The 27,259-nt window shown below is 33.1% G+C and overlaps 2 protein-coding genes across 5 annotated transcripts; one reads left to right on the top strand and one right to left on the bottom strand.

The window, feature by feature from the left end:
- The first annotated feature begins 7,320 nt into the window (after positions 1–7,320).
- On the top strand, positions 7,321–13,272 carry LOC108214925 (filament-like plant protein 4). 4 transcript variants are annotated; one of them, XM_017387175.2, is made up of 7 exons: positions 7,323–7,656; positions 7,897–8,006; positions 8,207–8,337; positions 8,770–9,040; positions 9,116–11,522; positions 12,151–12,196; positions 12,383–13,272. In XM_017387175.2, exons 3-7 carry the CDS (start codon positions 8,215–8,217, stop codon positions 12,833–12,835), a joined length of 3,300 nt encoding a protein of 1,099 aa, XP_017242664.1. In that variant the 5' UTR covers positions 7,323–7,656; positions 7,897–8,006; positions 8,207–8,214; the 3' UTR covers positions 12,836–13,272. The 4 variants fall into 4 exon arrangements, with proteins under 4 accessions (XP_017242666.1, XP_017242664.1, XP_017242665.1 ...); XM_017387176.2 differs by having other exon boundaries at positions 7,870–8,006; XM_017387174.2 differs by lacking the exon at positions 7,897–8,006.
- A 9,585-nt stretch (positions 13,273–22,857) lies between these two features.
- LOC108213192 (protein SMALL AUXIN UP-REGULATED RNA 51) lies at positions 22,858–23,649 on the bottom strand. The gene has a single exon (XM_017384964.2). It carries the CDS (start codon positions 23,457–23,459, stop codon positions 23,145–23,147), a length of 315 nt encoding a protein of 104 aa, XP_017240453.1. The 5' UTR covers positions 23,460–23,649; the 3' UTR covers positions 22,858–23,144.
- Positions 23,650–27,259: the final 3,610 nt, after the last annotated feature.

Below are 27,259 nucleotides of genomic sequence, written 5' to 3'. Positions count from 1 at the left end.
GTAGGGTTTTGAATCATCTAAACACAACCTCCTCTCTCTCAATACTACAACCGGCTTACCTCTCTCTGCTGATAGTTCTTTTGCTCGATTTCTAACTCGGAGGTGTCGTTCTTCTGCAACGATAAGTGAATGCTGTTTATATAGTACTAAAAAAATAAAGGTTGTTGCAAGTAAAGATAGTTATAGACCGCTATATTGGAGTCGACAAATCCAAACACGGGAAAAAATATAGTCTTGACATGATATTGATGGTTGATATCAATAAATTAACTATTAGTGATGTATGTTTGTTGGTTATTCTTTTATAATATTTGTTTTGTTCATCAGACATGTTTGTTGTTGTTAATTTTTATATGATTTACTTTGTATAGAGGAAAAAATTATTCATGCATTATCTATTTGCACCGTTCAAAAAACTTTTAAGTAAAGTTTGTTTATACAGTATTAAAAAATAAAGGTTGTTACAAGTAAGGGTGGTAGTTATAGACCGTTATCTTACATATTTAAGTTAGATGTGTTTGTGCACAATCGATCCAAAAAAATTGGTGGAAGGTGACAATGGAAGAACGTGATCACTTTTAAAAAAAAAACAGATAAAATTTAGATTCGTCATGCTATAAATTATTAATTACGTGTATAAATTTATTTTATTTTTTTTAATCATGAATTATAGTCCAAATTGGCAATTTTATATATTAGTATTGGTATTAAATCAAGATTTTTATAATAAAAATTTATTGAATCCTACAAATATTAATTTTGAAACATTAATATATTAATATACTTTTAATAGACAACAACAAAATTATTTTATTCTACAAATATTAATATTGAATTATTAATATAATTTTTATATAGGCCGCCGCAACGCGCGGCTTCTCAACTAGTTACAATCTAATTTTGCTAAGCCCCGCAAACAATAAAGTTTTGGGATCCACGGGGATCGACCATAACGATCTGGGGTCACTTTCATGTCCAACCTGACCTGTGCGCACTTATGGCACTGTTCTAATCTCAAGGTTTGCCATCTTCCAAGTTCCAGCTACCCGGAATTTGTCGGTCGATTTTTTACACACTGGTATTGCTAGATATGCATGTAAAACATATAATGAATATGAGCAATTTTAACATTTGTTTATCAAATATTTTCCAGAAATTATAATTTAATATTTTAACTACTTTAACTTTGTACAGTAGTTTGTCTTTCTTCGAAATGGTTGGGGGCAAATAAGAAAGTTAAACTGTCTCCGGGTCTCGGACTCTGCCCTGTATAATGGCAGCATCAATTATGAATCATAACAAAAAATTTATATTTAGGTAGTGAGCATTGAGCAAGAATTACGGGGCTTTTTTTCCTAAAATGATAAGATTTAAATGAATTGCAAACAGTGATGAGTGGCGGAACCAGAGGGGGCTGGAGAATACTAGAGCCCCCAAACTCGAAAAAACAGTATATATTTTTTTTTCCAACCCCCAGAGAATTATATATGTCAATATAATTTAGAACACTTGGAGTGAGTTCAAGAGATACATTATAACATGTAGAAGTCATAATTTAGGGCAATTGATGAAAAATGTTGATCCAACAATGTTCTCGTGATATCTTATCTCATTAGGATAACCTCTTGAAGCCTTATTTATAAGGCACCTCTCTCCCTTACTTTATCCCATATATTATAATAAATTCTCATACATACTCTCTTTCTCTCTGCTTTGGACTGCTCTTAGTCCAAAGAAAGTCTTATTAACAAATGCATTCAAGCAGATACACTTATAAGTTAGGACTGTACATTCAATCCGCTCAACCGCATTAACCGCAAAAACCACCCACAACCGATCCGCGTATTATGGATAATCGCAAAATGTGGGCGGTCGTGGATGGAATTTTTAATAACCACTAATTTGCGGTTTGGTTGCGGATTCATTTTCTCTGAAACCGCAAAAATCCAACCGCAACGGTCAACCGCACGTGGAGATGTGTCCATCTTGGAAAGGAATAGTGAAGAGTCATGTCACTTGGAACTGGTTGCTTACGCTTTTTCGAAGGTCTACACCCATTACGTGGCGCAAAAAAATTGCTATTCTTTTTTTTTGAAACAAAGGTGTTAATCTAATAATAAAAAGCCATACGACATCTACACCAATGATCGAGTCGAACAAACAGTGATTTGCAATCGCCTGTTCTCGTAAAGAGACAGTTAAACGATATTTTGAAGAAAATGTATATACAAATACAAGTACCCGCTTCATGCATCCTCGTTGAATTACTGGTACCCTCTTCATCATGCACAGAGCTATCGTTTGAGCTATCGACCAAAACGGCGATTCCATACAAACTCTCATCACCAAATCAAAACCCCGCTTACAATTAAGAAGCGAAAAACAAAACTCTCACCAGGGAGAGAAAACAACCTTAGATCTGAAGCAAAACCACAGAAACAAAAGAAATCGGACTGAAAATCCACCCGCTTGAAACAGAGAAGAAAGACAACAAAATCTCCGATGGTTTTAGATCTAAGAATTCTCCCGAGAACAGATCCGGAGCAGAACCACAAAAACAAGAGAAATCGGGCTAAAACTCACCCGCTTGGAAGAGAGACAGCGAAATCTCCGATGGTTTTAGATCAAAATTTCCCGGGAAGAAGTATTATTCAAAAAATAGGAAGAAAAACAAAACAATCAAGTGATTCGGGGCTTTCCACCGGTGAAAACCGATGGAAGCCCCCGGCGGCTACGACAAGAAAGAGGCTAGACTAGAGAGGCTATTCTATAAGTCGAACTTCTTTTTTGAACGCCACTGCTTATTGCTGCTTATTGCTGTATTTATGTTAGTGCACTCCGAACATCGCTCTCTTTCAGACCTTTTAACCAATCAATATGTGCAATATAGAGAGATGGCCGTTTCTCTTTGATGAATGTGATATCGAGGTTCGGGTTTCAAATTTCAATCATTCCTTTACATACTTACTTCCAAATTTGAGCCTCCTAAAACTTATTCCTAGTTCTCCCACTGACAGTGACCGACCTATAATTTATAATTACGGGTAGGGGTGAACATGGGTTGGTTGGGCGGGTTTTTGGAAAAAAACGACCCAACCCAATTAGTTCGGGTTAATAAAAACTTAACCCGTTAACTGAATTTTTTTTATCTAACCCAACCCTACCCAACCCAATTAATTCGGGTTGGGTCGGATTGGTTTGGGTTAAACTTGCGAAAATTATAATAAATAAAAATTTAGTCATTCATCGCGATAGGAAAAAAAAAAACTCACTCGCACACCGGTAGCTAGTAACATTCGGCATACATATTTATAGTTACTCAGTTTCTATGAATCATTCACCAATATCAGTCGATGCGTAAGTTTTTGATCGAAGAGGGAAGCCTATTACATTGGTGAAACATTTAAACAATGGTGAAATAATAGAAAATTGTTGTATACACACTCAGTTATGAACTCTTATTTATAATGTGTATATCAGTTCATTAACAAATCATTAATCATGTTCAAATTCCAAAAGTCATCATTTACATTTTATAGTTATCGAGATACTTAAAATTATTCATATTGTTGTTGTAAATGTATAGACACACCCTAGATAAATCAAATTAGGTTAAAGATTGATTGAGATAAACTAAAAAATGTAAAATAGGTATGTAAATATTATATATATATATATATATATATATATATATATATATAATCGGGTTGGGTTGGGTTAGTTCAGGGTTAAAATCTGTAAAACCCTGACCCAACCCAACTTAATCGGGTTTTTTAAAAATTAACCCATTTATTTTTCGGTTTTGAACGGGTCGGGTTAATCGGCCTAAAAAAGGGTCGGTTTGGGTTGGGTTAGCGGGTTGAACGGGTTTATGTTCACCCCTAATTACGGGGATAATGTGTATTTCCAAAAAAATTACTGAGTGAGATTATTTTTTTTCCCTTTCACTAACGCTAACATCATTCGAATTTCTTATCATTTGACATATCTAGCGGTGCTTAAGAAATCTTAAGTCGGTAACTAGGAAAATGCTTTATACGCTAAAACAAAACTGGGTACAAATTTATTTACAAAATCACTGAGTGATTATGTATTAAATTTTTATTGAAATGAACTCTCTGCGTGCATTGATAGTATTAGACATGTCAATAGTGTATTTTCATGTTTCATGTACTTGAAGGTGAGATTCATATTCATTTTAAAACGTGTCGTGTACATTTAATATAAATATAATAATATTAATTAAAATATATTATAAAAATACATATTTATGTATTATTTTAAGATATATAAGTTAAATCTTTATACTTACACGCAATTATGCACAAATTTATACACAAATATATGTTATATACATGTGTAAATATATATTTTACATGAAAATATACTTATTTATCTTAAAAATATTTATATATCTTGTATATTCGTGCACTTTCATATTTATAAAATGAAAACTCATATCCGACACTAAGAGGAGTGTATTGAATTGGGATTTTAAAGCATTTTTTTGCATTCATGAACTCTGAGGGTATTCGATTGGGATTGTTTGAAATCCATTAAAATCTTGAGGTATTCAATTGGGATTTTAAATTATGCTACAAAATCCAGTGGTATTCAATTGGGATTTTAAATTATGCTTTAAAATCCGATGGTATTCAATTGAGATTCTTTAAAATCCATTAAAATCTGATGGTATTCAAATGCTGATGGATTTTTCTGCATTTCATAAAATGATGGACTTTGTGACATTTTTCAGTGTATTTTAAGTTTCTTGAAATCCCACCAAAATCAATGGGATTTTGAAGCATTGCGCTTAGATCCTATAAACTCTGCGACATTTTATCAAGAATCCGCGCAAAATCAAAATCACACACAATCCATTAAAATCCATACACTAAAAACAATCCATTAAAATCCCAATTGAATACACCCCGTAAATTCACCATAACTTTCGTGTTTGTTTACCAAAATTCGAAGTTAAACACTAACTCTTCGTGACATGTTCGCGCCGTGTTTTCATATCATGTATCAAATTGCGAGGTCTATATAACATCAATTAAAACATTTCAATTCAATTCAATTATTATATTTTGTGCAAATTTTTATATATAATTTTATGAATGTAGCACTATTTCACTCTAGTACATTGCATGTAAGCCTGCAGATTTATTTATGCAGCTAAAACTGAGATTTCATAAGGTTGTTGCAGACTTGCAGCGTGAGCCGTAAACTCTTACCGGCACAGACCTGGCTATTTAACAATGTAATAATATTGTACGAGAATGGATCGAAAAAGCAACACAACATTATATAAATATATAATACTATTTCTTTTCATTACTGTCTTCCATCAATTAAAATTGACTTTTGTATGAATATTACTCACATATACATATATTATCTATTATATTAATTTAATACAAATAACAATTTTACTTGAAAATAATAAAAATAACAAGAATATAGATGAAGGAGCCGTTCATGCTGTTCATCTATTTCATTCCACCTCACTGTAGCCGTTCTGCTCCAAACTATACTGACATTTTTTTAATCTACAAATATATATAATGATGGTGCCCCACAATCACCGAATCATTTTGTCTCATAAATTTCCCTAATCAGTGGACTGACTGTAGCCAAAATCAATATTTACACTTTTATACGCTCTGTTGTTTATCGATTGAAAAATACACTTTAAATACAGTAATATGAGATATATGATGTCTGTTCAGAGTTTATTGTTTTATTTTTTTTCTTTGAATGATGCTCTTCCTGCATTCAGTTACGTGTAATTTGTATTTTAATTGGTCTTTTGAGTTCTGACAGCTGATCTTATAATTAATTTGCTACTGACAAAATGTGATTGGAATTGTCACAATTTCTTAAACCGACGTAAATGACATATAAATTCAAATTTATTAAAGTATTTAAAGCTAAAATAATATTTCATATAGTTTTCCACTAATGCCATTAAATAACTAATGCTTTGAATCTAATCTGTAATACGTTAATTTGTGGTTTGCGGATTAACACTTACCCACATTACAAAATTAATATGCTCTTTAAGAGTTTGATATTCCTGAAGATTTTTTTGATGCTCTTGATGCTCTGCATATGTATTCAATCACAGTTTGAGGAGAGATTTTTTTAATTATCAATATAAGAAAATGATTATATAGTTTGAAAGAGTTAATTTAAATAATTTTATGATTATAACACCTGATGTAATTTTTTAAATAAGTATTTGGAAACAATTTTTCCCTTTAATATATGATAAATATAAAAATATATTTCCCTTTCCAAAATTATAAATGATTTCACTTTTCACACGTGATTTGAGATGTTAAAAACCCATACTTCTATAAACCGTTTTAACATCTATATTTTTATTAAAAAAATATAAAAATACATTTTTTAAATACAAATTACTTGACGAAAATCAAAACAACTATTGATATATTCATGTCTTGACAAATGTTTATGCAAATGAAAAAATAATTACTCACTCCATTGAAAAAATAATGCAATCAAAAGTCTTAGATAGACTTTTGATTGCTTTAGATAAGATCATAATTTTATAATTTTTCTTTTTTAAATAATAAATACCAATAATATATTTCTATTTAAAAAGTTTCAATATAATAATTTTAATTATATTATTAAATAATTTAAAGTGCGTGTTAAAAAATCATACGAAACCTCCTAATACTGATGCAGCTTGGCAGCTTGACAGCTTGACATACCATAATGAGCTGTATTCATTATTAACTGAACAAGTTAATGACGGTGCTACAAGTCCAGCTCATTTATTTAATTTCTTGTGTTACAAGCTTTGCCGGAATAGCATCTTCTGCTTCTTTCCCGGCCTAAAATAATGCCCCTTATCTTTCTTTTTATCCTGTTATTATAATCCAACTTTAAAGATCACCTAATTTGTCATGACTTGGCACAAAATCATCACAAAATTTTCAGTTGAGATCTATCCATCTACGACAAATGTTACAAAACCAGTTAATATTTCATTTATTCATCATTATTGTTTAGAAATCATGATTATTCCCTTAGTATTGTATGTCTCCAATGTGTGCAAATACTAATTTAAAAAAATTAAAACATTCTCGGACAGGCATTTCTTAATTAGGATTTATAGAAAATAAGTTGATCGCAACTGTCATATTTATGAGTACCCAACTACAGAGTAGAAGCATTTGGCTGTATATAAAGGAAGGGAAGTCAGAATACACGCATGTAGAATTGTAGATAGTAATTTGTACAGTAAATGACTAATGAATGATAAAAGCAATCGTTTTGGATGTTTCCATTTTTACGTGACACCTAACACACTCTCTCTCTCGCAAAAATCTCTCTCTCTCTCTCTCTCTCTCTCTCTCTCTCTGTATTTCTTTTTAGCCCAACACAACCCCAATTACCTCCACCATTGTCTACCACCCTCCCCCCACTTTCTCTCTCTACAAAACACACAATCTCTAGCTAAATCCATTGATACAGAGCGCTCTCTCTCTCTCTCTCTCTCTTCAGAATCTGAAGTGACAACATAGAGTAAACAATTCCAAAGTCTTACTTATACATAAACACACACATACATAATATTCATTCCTGTTGTTTAGTTTCCTTGCAGAAGCTGCATTGTCACTTGTAAGTTCACTTAAAATTTCATACACTAATACTTGGACTTTATATCTATGTCTTAATTCGAAAATACTTGGGTCCTTTACTTCCCAAGTATCTACCTTGGGAGATGTGTTGTCTTGTGCTAATCAAAATCTCCATCTTTCATTTTCTTGATTAAGCTCTTTATGCAATTTTCTTTTCTTATTTCAAATTAGTTTAACTGTTTTTCCCTTGTAGATTACTGATTGCCATAATTTTACATAGTTTTCCTGGAAGTATATAAGAGGAGTGGGAGCGAGGATTCGAACCAGTGACCTTGTCGAAAGTAGTTGCTTCTAGGCCATCTCAAAATCCTCCATTTTGCCCTTTAAATTGTAATTGTCAACTTTTAAATTATAATTTGGATTAATTTTGTGTATTATCAATATGAGGTGAATCACTTCGGTTTCCTTGAATTTATGTTTTCTCAATTCGAAGATGAAGTAAATTACTGTGTGGTACTAGTTGTTTGATGTTTGTGTACCAGAAATGCCACCACTTGTTTACTAACATTATGCTGCCCATATACTTCTAGATTGTGAAATGGACAAAAGAAGCTGGCCTTGGAAGAAAAAATCATCGGACAAGGGAAATGCTGATAAATTGATTTCCACTTCGGAATCTGCTGGTGCTCCGACGGCTTCGCCAGGAACTCAGGGTGATCAAGTATGTTCTTTGCCTGCAATTGTCGATTCCTTTATAGATCCCGTGTGTGTCAATTTTCATTGAAGTGTAAATTGTCCCTTAAGTTGATGTTAGTTTTCATTTGCTTACCAGAGATTTTTGAGAAAGCGTCTGAACCAAAACTTTATTTCTAGATTATCTATCCTATTTCATCCTCAATTGTCACTCGCAACTTTGGTATTATTATGAAAACAACTTCCGCAGAAAGTCTCTGTAAGATTTGAATTAGACTACTAGTCATTGTAAGATTCCAGCTTAAAAAGGTTACTGGATGTTGTCGGCTGGGTTTTCCCTGTATATTCCTGGCTAAAATTTATCTGATTGTTCCGTTATTTAGTGAGAATGTTGTACTTTTGCTCAGTATCTGCTGCCTTGTGGTTGGTTTGTGTTCATGTTTTTTTTGGCATTGTTTAGCCACAGGGCAAGCAGGATAAAAAGCCAAAGTATGTCCAAATTTCTGTGGAATCATATACTCATCTAACTGGATTGGAGGATCAAGTGAAATTGTATGAGGATGAATTGAAGACATATGCAGACCAACTATCTTCATACAAGGATCAGGTTCAGGATTTAGAAAATGTTGTTACTGAATTGAATGACAAACTGTCTGAAGCGGATTCGGAGATTGTAACGAAGGAAAACCTAGTAAAACAGCATTCTAAAGTTGCTGAAGATGCTGTTTCAGGTATGTTGCTGCAGTAATAGTCTTGTTTTTGTCATTTAAGGATGCTTTTATACAATTAATATGTTCATTAAACAGGATGGGAAAAAGCTGAAGCAGAAGCTCTGGCACTGAAAGATCAGCTAGAGTCTGTTACATTGTTAAAGCTTACGGCTGAAGACCGGGCATCACATCTAGATGGTGCTTTGAAGGAGTGTATGAGGCAGATTAGAAACTTAAAAGAAGAACATGAGCAGAAACTGCATGAAGTTGTTTCAAACAAAACTAAGCAATGTGACATGATAAAGGCTCAACTTGAAACTCAGATTAGTAACTTAGAACAAGAGCTTTTCAGATCTGCTTCTGACAATGCAGCAATTTCCAGATCCCTCCAAGAACGATCTAGCATGCTGATAAAGATCAGTGAAGAAAAATCGCAAGCGGAGGCAGATATTGAACAACTGAAGAGCAATGTCGATTCATGTGAAAGGGAAATAAATTCTCTAAAATATGAGCTCCATATAGTTGCCAAAGAATTAGAGATCAGGAATGAGGAAAAGAACATGAGTGTGAGATCTGCAGAAGTTGCGAACAAGCAGCACTTGGAAGGGGCTAAAAAAATAGCTAAGTTAGAGGCGGAATGCCAACGATTGCGTGGTCTTGTTCGGAAGAAATTGCCTGGTCCAGCCGCAATGGCTCAGATGAAGTTAGAAGTTGAAAACTTGGGTAGGGACTATGGAGAAACTAGGGCAAGGCGGTCTCCCGTAAAGCCTCCCATTAGTCCACACATGTCTCAATTGTCTGAATTTTCACATGACAGTGCACAGAAACAGTATAAAGACAGTGAGTTACTCACAGAACAGTTGTTGGAGATGGAAGAAGAGACAAAAATGTTGAAGGAAGCTTTAGCAAAACGTAACAGTGAACTGCAAGCTTCTAGGAGTGTTTGTGCCAAAACAATGAGCAAGCTTCAAAGTTTAGAAGCACAATTGCAAACAAATAACCAGCACAAAATTATAACAAAATCAAGTCCCCAGATCCGAGCTGAGGGTTCTTTAGGCCAAAATTCAAGCAGTCCACCAAGTTTGACCTCGTTGTCAGAAGATGGAAATGATGACCAAATAAGTTGTGCAGGGTCTTGGACAACAGGATTAATTTCTGAGCACTCTGTAAAGAAGGAAAAGAACACTGACAGTCCAGTTAAGGCTGGGAAGGCAAACCAACTAGAACTTATGGATGACTTTCTAGAAATGGAAAAGTTGGCATGTTCCACCAATGAGTCAAATGGAGCAGATTCTAATATGTGTATAACACATAGTACACAATCTGAAGTTCCGGTCCATGATTTAGGGGTAGCCATAACCTCCACAGATTCAGATCTACAGGAAAAGAAACAATTCGAGTCATCGGAAACACTGGAGATTTCAGAGAAAGAAGATCAACTGCCTTACAAGGAGCTCCAATCAAGGATTTCAATGGTATTCAGGTCTTTGTCCCAAGAGACTGATCTTGAAAGAGTTCTGGAGGAGATCACGAATGTGGTGCAGAGTCTGCATAATGATTTGCATCATAACTCTGTGAAACCTTACATTGATGAACCTCATTGTTCTAGTGCTGCTGATGATCAAGGAGCTTGTCCAGAAAATGCTGAGGTATCTACTGACATGGAAGTCTCAGTTGCCCAGGATAGCAAGCATGAACTTAAAGAAGATGTAAGAATTGCTGTAACTGATATTCACGAGTTTGTGATGCTACTTGGCAAAGAGGCAAAGGTTATCCAGGACTCACCGCCCGACGAGGATGGACTGAGTAGGAAATTGGAGGAATTATCTTTTGCCTTTAATGATGTCCTGAACAGTGAAGTAAGTGTAATTGATTATGTTCTTTGCCTTTCTGAAGTTTTCAGGAAAGCTAACAAACTGCGATTCAGTGTCCTGGGTTATAATGACATAGATACTGAAAATAGTAGCTCTGATTGCATTGACAAAATCGCTTTACCTGAGAATAAAACCATTCAGAAGTCTGGAGAGAAATATGATAATAGCTGTGCTCACTTTTCGGATTCAATTGATTCAACTTCTAATCCTGACATCCCTCATGAAGGAACATTTGTCCCGACCTCTGAATGTAAATCTTTGTCATGGAACTGCTCGTCGGAGGAGTTTGAGCAATTAAAGTTGGAAAAAGATCACTTGGTGGTTGATCTCGCAAGATGTACTGAAATTCTAGAAAATACCAAGTCCCAGTTAGTAGAAACAGAACAACTTCTTGCTGAAGCTAAATCACAGCTGGTTTCTGCTCAAAAAATGAATAGCTTGGCTGAGACACAGTTGAAATGTATGGTAGAGTCATACAAGTCACTTGAAAGTCGTGCACAAGAGTCACAAGTTGAACTGAATCTTCTACGAGGTAATGTAGAAAGTTTGCAAAACGAGCTTCAAGAGGAGAGGAGTCGTCACCAGGATGCACTTATGAGATGCAAGTCTCTGCAAGAGGAATTGCTAAGGTTAGTACGAACTTTTGATTGCTTGAATTTTGCCATAAACTGCAGCCAAGCTAGCTCTATCCAATTGGCTGTCTAGTCATTGCTCTTTTATGGTTCCTGAGGGTAATCACTTAGTACTAGAAGAATAATACAAAATCAACTTTTCATACTATTGTAACTTCCATTAAGGGACTTGGAATGTTATTCTGTAGGTTAGTTCTACATCTCTGTATAAAGGATTTACATATACTTGGTTTTATATCAATATCTCTAGCGCAATTAATCATTCCCATCACTACTGAAGAGGTTGGACTAATGTCCCAAATTCCCAACCGAGTGTTGTTAAAAATGACACAGAGCTCAAACCTGGATATTGGTATTACAGCCTCGCTAACTTTTATATACACATACATTATGGTTTAAAATTTTGAAATATGATTTGAATTTAAAATATCTGAGTAGAAGTATTGTTTTCTTTAACAGATAGTATAAACAAGCTATAGAAAGACACCATGGTTTTATGTTCTATCTTGGTTATTTCTTGCAGTCTGAACAATTATATGACTTGAAGAGAACTATTCTGCAGAAATATGGAGACTGGATTTAATTTCGCACATATCCCTAATTTCATCTTCGATCACTTTTTCAGGATTGAGAATGATTCAGGGGTTGATGCTGATGTTAAGAGTAAACAGGTGAGGTTACACAGCTTGATGAAAATTTGAAGTTCTGCTTTGCCTTTTTCGATGCAAAACTAATTACATATATACATTCGTAGAATTATATTTTATCGTGGATTTTCCTAATACTCCGCGCATTGACTTGATAGAGTTGGTGGGTTATATAAACTGAAGCAATAAAAATCTGTTTTCTCATCTCAGGAGATAGAGTTAGCAGCTGCAACAGAGAAGCTAGCAGAGTGTCAGGAAACGATATTTCTTCTGGGGAAGCAATTGAGATTGATGCGTCCACAGCCGGAGTATCCAGGGTCACCATCTACGGATAGGAGTCAGAAGAAGGTTGAAAGCTTTACCGAAGTCGAAACAACCACTAGTACCATGAACTTGCACAGTGTGGATATGTCTGAGAAAGATACTGCAATTTCTACTGATAGTCAGCACGCAGGTGGTGAGTCCCCTATGAACTTGTACGACACCCTTTTCAGCACCTCCGACTCTGAAGTGAACAATTTGCTGCGATCACCAATTGATTCCAAGCATCCAAATAACCGGTTCACAAAGTCAGGCTCAACTTCGTCTTCTACAGCAACACCAGAAAAGAATTCTCGGGGATTTAGCAGATTCTTTTCATCAAAATCTAAAAATGACCATTAGGTTGGGTTTCTCAGTGCCGTGACTTTCAAGGCTATAAATAGTTACTAAAGAGGTGAAGCAAAGATCTGCAAATAATACTTGTGCTGATGTTCTTAAATATCGTTGTTATGTCTGCGAGGATGAAAAAGTTTTGGTTGAGACCTTACATTGCTGTCTTCAACCGGAACATCATCCACAGGTAGTGTGAAAGTCTTTTGCTGTTTCAATCAACCAAACACTTGTTTTCGTTTGAACATAGGTCAAATTTGAAGATGACTGTATAGATTTCCATTATCAAGCATGTTTTGTGTTATTCGTATTTACACATTACTGTTGTACTTGTGTTCACCGTTTCAATAGTGGTAAGTTTTTTTTGTTTTTTTTGTGATACAAGAACAAATGATCTAACAGAACCAGTTCAAATGAGCAAATTGTGCAGTTGTATTTTGGAGCTCATAGTTACGTATATGCTTCAGTTAGCACTTATTGTTGACTTGATACTATTAATCTGATATAATACAAAATATATATTTATTTAAGCAGAAATATAAAATGAATGTGAATGAGTGATGGGATGAAAGTGAAGATGCAGATTGCAGACTGATAGCAATATATCTTCAGAGTTCAGACTGATAGCTATATAGCCCACGAGAAAATTACTCGAATTGGGCTGGGCCGCATGGCTACCTTACTAATTACACAAGAACTGGGAGACTTGCAGGAAGAGCGTGGGCAGATCTGGGTCTCATGGCAACGGGTTGGATCGGTTCGGATATTTGAGATATCCAAATCCAAATCTAAATTATTTTTAAAATCCAAATCCAAATCCAATCGGGTTTCAAATATCAAATCCAAATCCAAATCCACGGGTTTCGGATCGGGTTCGGGTTTGTTCGGGTTTATCCAAAACTTAAATTCTGAAATTTATAAAGTACTAGTTGATAACCCGTGCCAAACACGGGTTTAAATAAAATTTTAAAATTTGTTATTTATTGAAAGAATAATGTTTTTTTAGTTACATTATTATATTTTTATTATACCTGTTTAAATTATTGTTTTTAAATGATATTTAAATTATTGTTATTTAATATAAGACTTTCTATATACTAAAATTTGATCCTATTTTAAATTTATTTCATAACAATATGGGTCCCTGTTCTATGGACTCCACAAAATAAGAGTATTGGCGTCCAAAATTATTTAAAAATAATCTACTCGTTTCAATTTTAATTTTTTTAGTCACAATATTTGTAAACATTTGACAATTTTTGCAGATTATGTTTAACAATATAATCGTTGCAATTAAAAGATAAAACAATTATATTATAAATCACTAAACACTATATATGTTTTAAAATATAACTCATAAGTAGAATAATGATCTTAATGATCATAAATGTCGAAAGATATTAATGATTAATTGATAATTATATATTTAAATCTACTTAAAGATGATGGTAAATTATATATAAAATTTGAATAATTAAAGATATTATTTATGATTAAATTAAAAGATTATGACCGGTACTTACTGCGTCTTAAATGCGTATTTTATGGAACTTAACTCTAACAGTTTTTTTTATTTTAGTAAAATTACAATGTCGTTTCATGATTTTTAAATTGCGAAAATAATATTCAAGATCAACACATATAAGCTTGTTTATAGCGTCTTTAATCTTGAACAAAATTCAAAATTTAAGTCACAATTATTTTATTCATTAATAGGCAAACATTATATATAATTTTAGTTGAAGTTTTTGTAGATCTAACCGTTGTTGTAGTTGTTTGATAAACTGATATTGTAGTTTGACAAAATTAATTAATTTTCCAAAAGTAATTTGATATCAAATATTTTGACGTATGTCTAGAGTTTTGGTTCTTTTATTATATGTTGCAATATGGATAATGACTTCATTTTCTTTTGAGTTCCTGTCTGTCAAGTCAATGTTACCACCGTCTTATTCGTCTTTATCGCAATCTTTTGAAAAACACTGAATGCTAATAATTATTATTATTAAAAAAAATATGATCAAGTTTTTTGGTACTTTGGTATCAATATTGAATCTTGTTTATTTTAATTCTGAAATATGATAAAAATTTTATAGATTTGTTTCGTAAATTAAATTGTATGAGTTTTAAAAATTAAAACGAATATTTGACGTATGTCTAGAGTTTCGGTTCTTTTATTATATGTTGCAATATGGACAATGACTTCATTTTTTTTAGTTTCCATTTGTCAAGTCAGTGTTACCACTGCCTTATTCGTCTTTATCGTAATTTTCTGAAAAACACTAAATGATAATAATAATAATTATTATTAAAAAATATATGATCAAGTTTTTTGGTACTTTGGTATCAATATTGAATTTTGTTTATTTTAATTCTGAAATATGATAGAAGTTTTATAAATTTATTTCGTAAATTAAATTGTATGAGTTTTAAAAATTAAAACGAATAATTTCGTTGACATTATTATTCTATTGATAGGATATTATATTAATATCAATATGAACTCCTTGTTTATTTGAACTCTGGAGCATGATAAAAGATTTATAGAGTTGTTGCGTATATTAAATTATTTGAGTTTTAATAAATTAAAATAAATAATTTTGTTGGTAATATATTTTTATTAGTGAGATAATTGTTATAATACAAAATCCTGTCAAATATAGAAGTTTTTTTGATAATAGTAACAATTTTTAAATAAAAAATAATATGATGATAGCCAAAATTTGATATGAATTTTATAGAACTATTTCATAAGTTAAATTGTTAGGGATTTAACTGGGCAGATAGGATAAATGTTATATAGGAAGTCTTTTTATAGTAGGATAATAATTTTAACCAATATTGAAATTTTTAATAATAAAATCCGAATCAATATAGAATTCTTTTCATAATTGTATAATAATAATTATAAAATCCTAAAAATGTATAATAATAAGTATAAAATCCTAACAATATGAAAATATTTTCATAATTCTATAATGGTTATTGTTATAAAATAAAAAATTTTATATAACATTGTCCTAATCAATATTGAAATTTTAAATAATAAAATTCTAATCAATACAGAAGTCTTTCACTGTCCTAATGAATATTGAGGTCTTTAATAATAAAATTTTATTCAATATAGAAGTGTTTTGATAATAATATAATAATGACTATAAAATTCTAATCAATATGAAAGTGACCGAATTTTGGTACTTTTGTACCGATGTTCCACCGAAATGTGGTTTCGCTTATTAATAAAGGGTATTGATTACTATATAAAATTTAGGAAAAATGAGACCGATTTATTTTAATTAAATAGAACTTTTAATGTGCTTATATTTAGTTTATAATATTCTTATAGTTTAAGTAAAGAAATTATTTACAGAAAATTATGCCCAGTAAATCTTTATTTCTCTTAATTATTTACATATATTATATTCAAAATCCTAAGAACTCACCCCTTTTGTTGTTATTTAATTATTACTCTTTGCAGTTAAGTGAATTATTTTCGTTTATAATTGGAATATATCGCTCCCTTGGTCTGTATAAACTAAAAAACAAATGTATAAAATTTAGTTTGAAAATTCACGTCAAATCAGGCTGGACTGGTTCGAGATGATGAGTAAAACAGATGACATCAAACTCATCTTTGATCTTTCTATTCATTAGGTCGTTTTCTCACTATACATTTTCCAAACCATTCTATACTCATGCGCGTGATCACTTGACTTGATTGTCGGGTCACAATACAAAATAGAGAGCTAACTATAATCGTCAACTTGTTGATGAAACACTAATGGGTCGAATTATATAAAGAACAGTTCAACTGCTATGTATGTGTGGGTTGGGGTCCTTTTTCTCATGCAATCATTTATTAACTCTTCTTATTAATTTTTTTTTTATGTGAATGCATGGAAAAATATTGCTTATGATATTTTTGTATAAAGCACTACACATATATGATCCCCTGAAATCAAAACCCATGCTGTGTAATCTGGTTTAAAAGAAGGAAACACACTAACCCCATACTTAATTATTAACATACTTATCTGTTATATATTCTGCATGTACGAACATATTGTACACACACATGTGTGTGTGTCTTCTCTGCATAAGAACATGATAATGTCCATTTATAGATGTAAAGTTTGAATTGTAAATTGTATAATAATATATGAGGTTGGTGTGGATGGAGCTGTTCATAGTCAAGTTGATAAATAAAATTTAAAACTGTTTATACTAATCAAATCCTTTGCATAATCTGTGAGCGTAATTATACAGAAATGCAAGGAATAATAATCCTATCGACATCTTCAAAGGATAGGGTGATAAGATTCTACACAAACAAATAGAAGCAACTTTTTTTATTAATTTTTCTTAATTTCTTACAATTTGTGTGTTTCAGGAACCAGCACTGATCAGCTGATTCAGTACATCTCTGTTAAGTGAAGATATTATTATAATTATATATATAATTGAATTGGGTACATTAGTTGGGATGTCCAAGGCTTGTGTGTTGGAGAGCCAACAAAGACTTGAAATACGTATGGAAGTAGGAAATAATATGAATAGATAGTTGAAGTCCCACAGCTTTGTGGACTTGAATCATACTAAAGACTTGATTCTCAAACTAAACATGTTTGCCCTACAGTGATGCCCCACTTCCCAGCATATGTGCATCAGCTTTTATATTTTCTAATTTGCGACATTTATAAATATCTGTACTATCTTATTATAATTTAATCTGTAATATTGTAATAAATTATATTCGACCGCCATCTTTTTCAACTGGGATCGGGAAATCCCTGTGCAAATCTTGGAGGGGGAGAATCGACCTGGAGCGTAGCGGTCAAATATATAAATACAGCTGGAGACAAATTCGATTGTATATAATCGCCAATTTTAAATTCTACTTTTTATTTTTAACTGTCCCTTTTTTGATCGAAAATATTCACTGTCGAAATTCCTGGTCTATCGAATACCGCTTTTTTATAGTGGATTGTCGATGTTATTGTTGTCTTCACTCAGCACCCCACTTTCCCAATCAAATTATGTTCTCGTAAGTTATTGTTTGGTATTTTCCGAAATCATATCCGATTACATTAGATTTACAAATTATTTAGAAATGAAAATTTGAAAAAAAAATGAATACTTGTTTTTATGTATAGTTTTATCTTTTAAAAACTACTAGCTAGTTAAGTTAAAATATCAATATAATATAGATGACCTAGCTAATCATCATAAAATTATTAAAAATATATATAAGTTGTAAAATGTAACCTACTGACAATTGCCGACCCAAAACACCACATTTATTACCCGCTTATCAGAGCCATGCACTGAAATTGGAATATTAGTTCGTTCGCAAAGTCACTTAGATGTGGATGGCAGGTTTAGAATGAACCAGACGCGAAAAACTACAAAAAAGATGTACAGGAATGATGAAACATCAAGAGAAAGACATTGATATATATGGAGTGTAAAACAAAAGTAAACAACAACAAAATCAGTTGCACATAACACTCAAATGACCTACAAAACGACTCTCAGCTACTAAGTTCAGCTAACCTACTCAGCAAAAATTAAGCCAACATGTCATGATTTCACTAACCATCCTGTTCTTCATGTGAACCTGTCCTTTATTCTCACCATATATCGCCATATGGGGAGTCTTCTTTTGTTTTTAGGGTCTATATGTTCAACTCATGCATGTATTCTTCTTGTATTGTCAATGAAACATACCATGTATCATAATCAGTGATCACTTCATAGACCAACTAACTGAGATAATAGTCTGTTGCTAGGGCTGAGCAAAAAACCGATTGGAAACCGAAACCGAACCGAAACCGGGAAAAATCGGAGAAAACTGATCTGAATATAACCGATCCGAAACCGAAACTGAAAAATTAAAAACCGATCCGATTTAAATGGTTCGGTTCCAGTTATACCTCCCAACCGAACCGATAAAAACCGAACCGAACCGATTATTAAAATAATGATAAAATAATAAATAATATATGTAATATATAATAAATATATATTATATAATTTATATCATGTTTAAAAATCAATAAATATATTCTGATGCTTAAAGGAAACATAAGAGTGTGTTAATATTTCATTCTAGGTAAATATATCATAGGCTCACTGTCAGTTTGCCACTCCCAATTCTGTATCTTCTATTTTCTATCTGGTACCTCATTAACTCATTTTCTTAATCTTCCTAAATTATGCGTCAAAAAAGCCACCTCCATATGGAGATGTCTACCATGAAGTTCTGATCTTATGATAATTGATATATGACATTCTGTATGAGAATTCTAGAGCTAGTTTCATATTATTGACAGAAAATTTCAATGTTTTATTAATTATTATGTCAAGATTACACGCACCAATTTATCTCGTTCGTGTATTATTTTTCATTCTTATATTTGTCGGTTTTATAACCGAAACCGAACCGAATATAACCGAACCGGTGTTTTTAAACCGAAACCGAACCGACGGTTGCGGTTTTCAATTTTTAAAACCGAAAATATATGGTTCCGGTTCCAGTTTTATCCCAAAACCGATCCGAACCGACCCATGCTCTCCCCAAGATAATACCCCCTTTTAATGTATGATCATATACATGGGGTCTTTATTTATAATTTGTGATACGCTATATGTTGCACAAGAAACTAAAACATTGACAAGACAATGGGCCTGTTTGGTTCATGGAAGCAGAAGTTGCTTCTGGCTTCTGCTTCCTTTGACCCGTTTGTGTAAAAAAGTAGAAACACTTTTAAGAAGCTGAAAATGCTAACTTCTCTCTCACAGCTTCTGCTTTTTTTCTAAACACTTTATTAACTTATTTACTTTTCACTTCTACTCCACTTCTTTACTATAAGCAAGAAGTCACTTCTTTTAAGTTAACCCAAACGGCCCCAACAGGTATATATGTTAGTGTTATGCGGCCGGTCTGGTAACTAATTTTTGTGAGTTATATGAAGTTATTAAAATTATAATAAAAATATTAATTGAGTTAAGATTATTTATTTAGATGAAAAATAATTTCCATTAAAAAAATTGTAAAAATAAATAAAATTTAGGTCTAAAAAATTATATTCTATCAAATTTAGGTCATGTTTATGTTTAAATTTGTCATTTTTAAACAGATGTTTTTTTGCATCGTCCCGTGTTCAAAAATAACTTCAAAATATAATCATAAACACGACATTTTTCGTATGTGTAATCTTAATTAATATTGGAAATAAAGTTAACGGTTAATTATAGGAGTTTTTAGACAATTGTTCTAAGAGGAACATGATCCTAAATTTGTATTCGTAACAATTTAGAATATTAATCTTAATTTATTGGATTAAGACACACATATATAAATTAGAAATCAAATATCTTTATAAAATAGATAAGAGGGGATAATATTATAATCATATCTAATACTATGGTCCTACCTAATAGAAAATTTTAATATCCTCGATTGGAGGAAATTTTTAATAGTACCATAACTTTATAAATTATACAGCATGCCACCAAGAACGTCAAGTGCAGACAAGTGAATGTACGTACATATATGAGCAGCTTGAGTAGAGGAGCCAAAGCCGGTAAAAGAGGCCACAATCTTGTAATTGAGAGGAAAAAACTAGTCCACAGATTTTTACGCAAGGATTTGTCGATAACTAATTGGTTAAAAGGAGACTGGCCTGTAGAAATTTTGGTTATTAAAATCAGTGGGAGAACCAAGAATTATACTACTCTTCTAGACAAGAACAAGTAGTTTCACGTATAGTCTAAGGTTCCGGCCCCGTAAAAGTGGAGTTTTACCAAGTTTCATGTTCAGAGTATCGTGTAATTAACATGCATTTAAGTTTTTCATTACCCATTTTAAAATTTACCCAATTCGTTTGTCGTTTCCTAGCTACTATGTATGACCGCTAGCTAGGTTAAATTGTAGCCATATGCCCATGTTCGGTGTCTTTGATTTTTTGGAACCAGACAAAAGTTGATACTCCCTCCGTCCCAGTCATTTGTATACAAATGGCTGGGACACGGAGACCAATAAATTGTGTAAAAAAGAGTAAAGTTAGATGAAAAGTGGGTATAGTGGTGGGACCCATTAATATTTAATAATAGATTTGAGATAGTGGAGGAAAGTAGTGGGTGTAATAGTGTTTATATTATTATTGAATAGAGATAGTGGAGGAAAGTAGTTGGTGTAATGATATTTTATATTATAAAAATTTACTACTTTTGGAATTTATACAATTGATGGGACGTCCCAAAAAGGAAACTGTATACAATTCACCGGGACGGAGGGAGTAACTTTTTATATAAATATAATAATAATACATGTAATTTAGAATATACGAACACTGTTATGAAAATATTCTATTTAATTAAAAAAATCAAAAAAATCATCTAATTACCAATTACACTCTTATTTTAACTAAAAATCTAGGAATCCCTGATTTATTAATAAATTCTTGATTAATTTATATTTTTTTATTAATTTATCGAATATACTCCGATTTGACTAAAAAATTTCCTATGCAAAAAATCTCGAATATATTCCTTCTAAATCATGAATTGGTAGGTCCACTGATCAAATTCGAATCCAATTTCTCCATCATGAATTATTCATGAAAGTCATTTGCCGCATATCAATTAGGATTCCACATTTGATCAATTTATAGCTGAAATTATTTTGTTGAAACTTGCAGGGATCGGATTGATCAGCTAACCGATCCTCGTAGTTGATTAATCGACGCTGGTTCGCGATTCTCTTGCGGTTTAAGCTCTTTTAAAATGGGTAGGAGTAGTATTGCTTTTGCACTTGAACCCCGTCGTATGTAGCATTAAAGAAAAGAAGCTTTTAATAGATAGTAGCAAGTTATGGAAGGGAGTGCATGACTAGGAGATTCTTTAGGGAAGGTAAGGGGTCGGTAGAGCAGTTACAGGAATAATGGTGCAAGTGGGAAGATGAGTATGGACACAGAGTTATCATATACTACTACTACTAGTATGCACATATCAGTTACTGACAAAGGTAAAATAATCGCGTCTGCGGGTCCTGACATACACATACGAATGTTATAATATATTATTAACGATTTTTTACCGCTGCACAACATTAAATGACTGCTTCGAATGCACACTTCAAGCAGCGTAAAGTAGACATTTAATGGCCGGAAATATCCAGTCGGGTCCAAAAGTGTGTGCATAAAACGGTGACGGATGTCCGGTCAGTACGGATACAATACAACAAGAAGTAAGGATGAGCGGGTGATGATTATGAATGAATGGCTAAGTTAGGTTGCAAGTTAAAACCAGGAGGGACCACTGGCATTGAACAGGGATAAATTTAAACATGGACGATAGATCTTATGTATATCTTAGCCATCACTTTGTACATCTGTTGTTGTACAGTTTGCAGTAAGATAAATATAATACATACAGCAGAATTGAATTGAAAGCTTGTAGTGGGCATGGACCATTTTACTGATGGGGACTTTGTCATTTAGATTCCTTCCAAGATTTTTCACTTCGTTATCTAGCTTTGCTATATCCTCCCTACCCGTACGATCAAGCATTCAAGTATATGTTTGTGCTAAAAATAATACTCCATGATCCTATGAACATCTGATGATTAACATGTAACGGGTCTCAAATTGTTCACTGAGAATCTCATGCAGGCAGAGACGGAATCAAGGACCTAACCTAAGCCGAATCTAAATCAAGAATTTGAGTAAAATAACGTTATTGTCTCAACTGTTTCAAAATCCTGCTTCCGTCATTACATGAGGTAAATTAGATGCAAAAGATTTACATGACGGTCATCTCCGAACACATACCATTTTACAAATCACTGGTTAAACACACTGTTATGAATAAGTTACACTTACCATTTTAAAAATCACCGGTTGAACATGCTCTTTATTGTTTGTTATCCTCTACCATCTCCGCCTTGTTGTATTTTCATCTGATCATATTTAATTAACTGTTTTCTAGTTGTCATAAAATTTGAAAATAATGTAAGTGTAAAGAGGGAAGAATGTGGTGAAGGGAGTAAAAAACTCCAAAGATCCTTAATATTAGCTCTCTCGCACAGGGTGAAATGAACACCACTGCGAAGAAAAAATTGAACTTTTGAGATATACAAATCTGAACCCCATGGGATTTTCAGTTAGCTTAGCAACTATAAGAAATTATCCCAAAAGTAAAAAAAGACTACTACAAGTGAAATAAAAGCCGCAGAAGCAGGAAGCAGCTTCATGATCGTTAATTTCCCGTTGGAGGGAGCTTTATGTAACAAAATCAAACAACTTGATCGATCATCCTCTCATCGAAGCATTGACGTTAGACTTTCGAAAACATCCTGGTCACAGGGAATCGTGAGGCCCATGTCGTGATCAAACCCGAATTCTTCAGCTGCTTGATGCAAAAGGTTCTGAAACTCGGGATAATTCAGGAACGAAATCGGGACAATGTATCTTGTCCTGTTTTCGCCAACGTAGACAACGAAGTGGCCTTTTGGCACATCAAGAGGCAGCCCTTGTTCGTCGTAGCTCTGTCGCTTCCCCAGGCTCGAACATCTCTTAAGAATCTGCTTGATCAGAGCTGCTTGGGATAGTCTGTTTGATTTTTTGTAAGCCATTTGTAATAGTCTTCTCTCTTGTTTTGTTTTTTAGAGTTCTGGAAAAAGGATAGAGAAGTATTCTGATTTTTGAGAGATGGTGAGAATGGAAAGATGAGTAGAGGGGGTTATATAAAGTGGGACTTTGATGATGAGAGAAAGGTACAGTAGAAACTACAAGGTCATGTGGGCTTGTGGGGGCAAAGAAGAGACCACGGGTGTTTTTGAGTACTGTGTGAGCTCGAGGACATGTTGGGAGCCAAACCCCATTGGGTTTATTACAATTTGTTCCCTTCATTAGACATCTTGGTCCCTCCTCTCTACTTTCCATTTTCCTATTCTCAATCTATTATTCCTTGTTTAGAAGCTTTTGTAACCGATTAATCATGTCCGAATTAATTAACTTCACGTCCAGATATTATCAACATCGATTTTCAGGGACATGTTAATGATTAACCAATGTGAGAGAACCTGCCATTTTCCAAACTAGGATTCAAATATATTTGGTTTATCCGCATTTCTTCTCCCATCAGCTTCCAGGGCCATGTTAACAATTAGTTCGTGTAAGAAAATCGTCTTTTACAGACTTAATCTTGGAGTTGTAATATGTTGTGTAAGATCCCACGTTGATTAGATAAAAAGTATTTTGACCTTTATAAACACAAACAAACAACTAATGTATATCAATTTGCTAACACTTTTGGGTCAATATACAAAGGCACTGTCCGAATATTGATGACAGATGTTATGTGTCTTGTTTCGAAATTTTGAAAAACCATGGGAGGTGTATACTGGCACAAAGTTAAAAGAGGTAGAGCCATAAATTGTTTAAATAAGTGTAGACAGTAGACACTTGGAGTAACACATACTCCTGGTAAGACTAAACACACGCCTATCTTGATGCTCATGCTGCTAGCTGGTCTATCCATTACTTATCCTACAGGTATGTAGTTTATAGTTTCAAAGTTTACAGGTACATAAGATGTACTGCTACTAGCATTCAATCTTTGAATAAAGAATCGGGTCCAACTTTTAACCAACATTGAAAGGAGTTACAGGTTGCAAATGGGTCCTAATGGCTAATACTCAGTGTTATTATGACACATTCTTCCATTATCTTCTTTCATTTCCCCATACCATTTCTGGGGTGTCTTCTTTTCCTGCTTAGGCTTCCAAATTATTCAAGGGGTTCAATGTACTTGATCAGGGTTCATCAGATTAATTGCATTCCAGAGCTATGCAAATTCAACACTAATCATCAAATTCATCCGTTTTCTTATGCTAGGCCAGTGCAGCGCACATGGGAACGTTGTGTTTGTTTGCATGTATTGGACAAGAATAGAAACTTTTCGACTAATTGTATTCAAAGCAAACCAGATGACGATCAGAAAAATATATTTATGTGTTTTTTATAATTGTACTTTGTTAAAAGAAGTTACTTCTTGTTTAAAATTTAAAAACGATAAGTAGGTTAAATTTTATAAGTTATTAAAATGTCTATATGAAGTGATTAATAAGTTACCATAGAAGCATGTGTCTGGATCCAAAAGTGCTTCTGCTTCTGTGGTAACACTCTATCTTCTTTTACAATAATACTCTACTTTTTAAAATTATCAAACTTTTTAAGTACAATATTCCTAACATTTAGATAACTTATGAATCACATCATCTAAGCACTTTAATAACTTATAAATAAGTTACTATAGGATCCAGACACTGTTCCATGGTATCGAAAGTAGAGTGTTACCACAGAAGCAGAAACACTTTTGGATTCAAACACTGCTCCATGATATCGAAAAGTGTTTGATTAGCAATAAGAGGTCGAGAATGGCAGCCTGACTAGAAACCATGTAGCGTGCGAGGATTCAAAATCCATAATCAACCTTAATCACAGAGATAAGACATAAGTCCACCACATTAGAGGCATTATTCTGATGGCAAAATATATCTGTGGTTGATGAGACATGGTCCAATAATGAGTGTACAGTATCGTACTATAATACGGCCCTGAGGCCATAAAAGAGAGTTTGATAAGTCAAGCACAAGAGCTTACATGTGCTTCAGGCTCCTAGTTGCAGGTCCACTGGACTAATCCTACCACACCTCACCATACAATCATCCCTTGTTTACTGTTGAGAGATTCCAAATATGTAAACTCATTCTTAGAGCTGTAAACGAACCGAACTGTTCGGTAAGTTCGCTCGGTTCGGTTCGTGTTCGAGTTCGGTAAGCTCGTCCGGCAAGCTTACCGAACACGAGTTCGAACAACATTTTCTGTTCGATAAGCTTAACGAACCGAACCGAACTTTTAGGGTGCTCGGTTCGTGTTCGGTTCGTTAAGATCGTGTTCGGTTCGAGTTCGAGAAGTTCGTGTTCGTTCGACAATAAATAAAAATATTTATAATATTATATGTGAATATAATATATAATATCCATAATTTAGGTATTAATTTTATTTTGTAATTGTAAAATTATTTGAAATTGATATTGTATATGTTGTATATATATAAATAAAATATTTGGGTTAATTATTTTCATTAAAATAATTAAAAAATAACCTAAATATTATTTAAAAATATACATTGTTCGTGAACTGTTCGTGTTCGGTTTTGTTCGACATGTTCGCGAACAGTTCGTGTTCGGTTCGGTTCGTTACCGAACCGAGTTCGGACATGAAATTTTGTTCGATAAAATTATCGAACATTGTTCGGTTCGTTAAGATTTTGTTCGAGTTCGATAAGAGTTCGTCCGAGTTCGTCCGAGTTCGGTTCGCTTACAGCTCTACTCATTCTAATCTAATTCCATCTCAATCACTCCAGCTATAAGGTACACCTAATACAAGCACCGCCAAAGTAGGAGTCCCATTCAAAACACTACTAAAGTATTTGAGTAAATAAGAATCATTGCTATAATTGTTTACCCATGTTCTAAGGATCAGAAAGCAGATGGCTAAGAGGTTAAAAAGTAAAAGGTTAAATCACAACTTAATTTGTTCATATACCTATATCTAACCAAACACTCTAACATATATCCCTCCTCATTCATAACCCCTTGTATTCTCATTTCTTATCATACTTATTTACTTTTTTAAGGTCTTCAGAAAGACGGTCATAATTCATACATGTTTGTCTCAAAAGATTATAATTAATCCTGCAATACCTATATTATTTTCTTTAAATTTAAGGATTATAATCTCATTAAATTGTATTGTAATCGCTTTTTTGATTCATTTTCAGGGATTATAATACATTTTTTCACGAGTTATTATAATCATATGAAATAGACTAAAACAATGATTCTGATATGAATTCATGTGATTATAATCCTTTATCATAGAGTTAGATAAGATAGTAATCTGGGGATTATAATCCCTCCAAACATACATGTCTCAGGGTCTTCAGCCAAACCTGGTTTGGCCGGAGGAGCTCTCGAGTTCGATCATGTATGTTACACACCTCTTAAGACCTAGACGGGTGTCAAAAAGTATAATTTTTATAATGGCTTCTACTAACATTAAATCTGTTAGGAATCAATCTGTCAACATTAAATATATCACATTTTACGCAGAGATTACCATAAACCTTGCTACTATAATCGCGTGAATGTGCCCGAAACTAAAAGAATTTATTGTTCAACTATTTCCGTTGTGTTGATTAGTTGAGACGCTTTCATTGGCTCAGCTGTTGTCAAATTCAGAAGAGAAAAAATTGCCTAAATCCAGAGCTGAGTGGTGAGCTTGATGGAGAGAACTGGGCCACAAAATAGTCTATTTGTAGGTTACCCCCATGTTCTGTGATTGAAAATGGTTAGTCAAGTGAGAT

Source organism: Daucus carota, chromosome 3, assembly GCF_001625215.2.
Source record: "Daucus carota subsp. sativus chromosome 3, DH1 v3.0, whole genome shotgun sequence".
Lineage (NCBI taxonomy): Eukaryota > Viridiplantae > Streptophyta > Magnoliopsida > Apiales > Apiaceae > Daucus > Daucus carota.
Note: the sequence above shows the minus strand (reverse complement) of the source record. Positions and strands in the feature narration are given on the sequence as shown.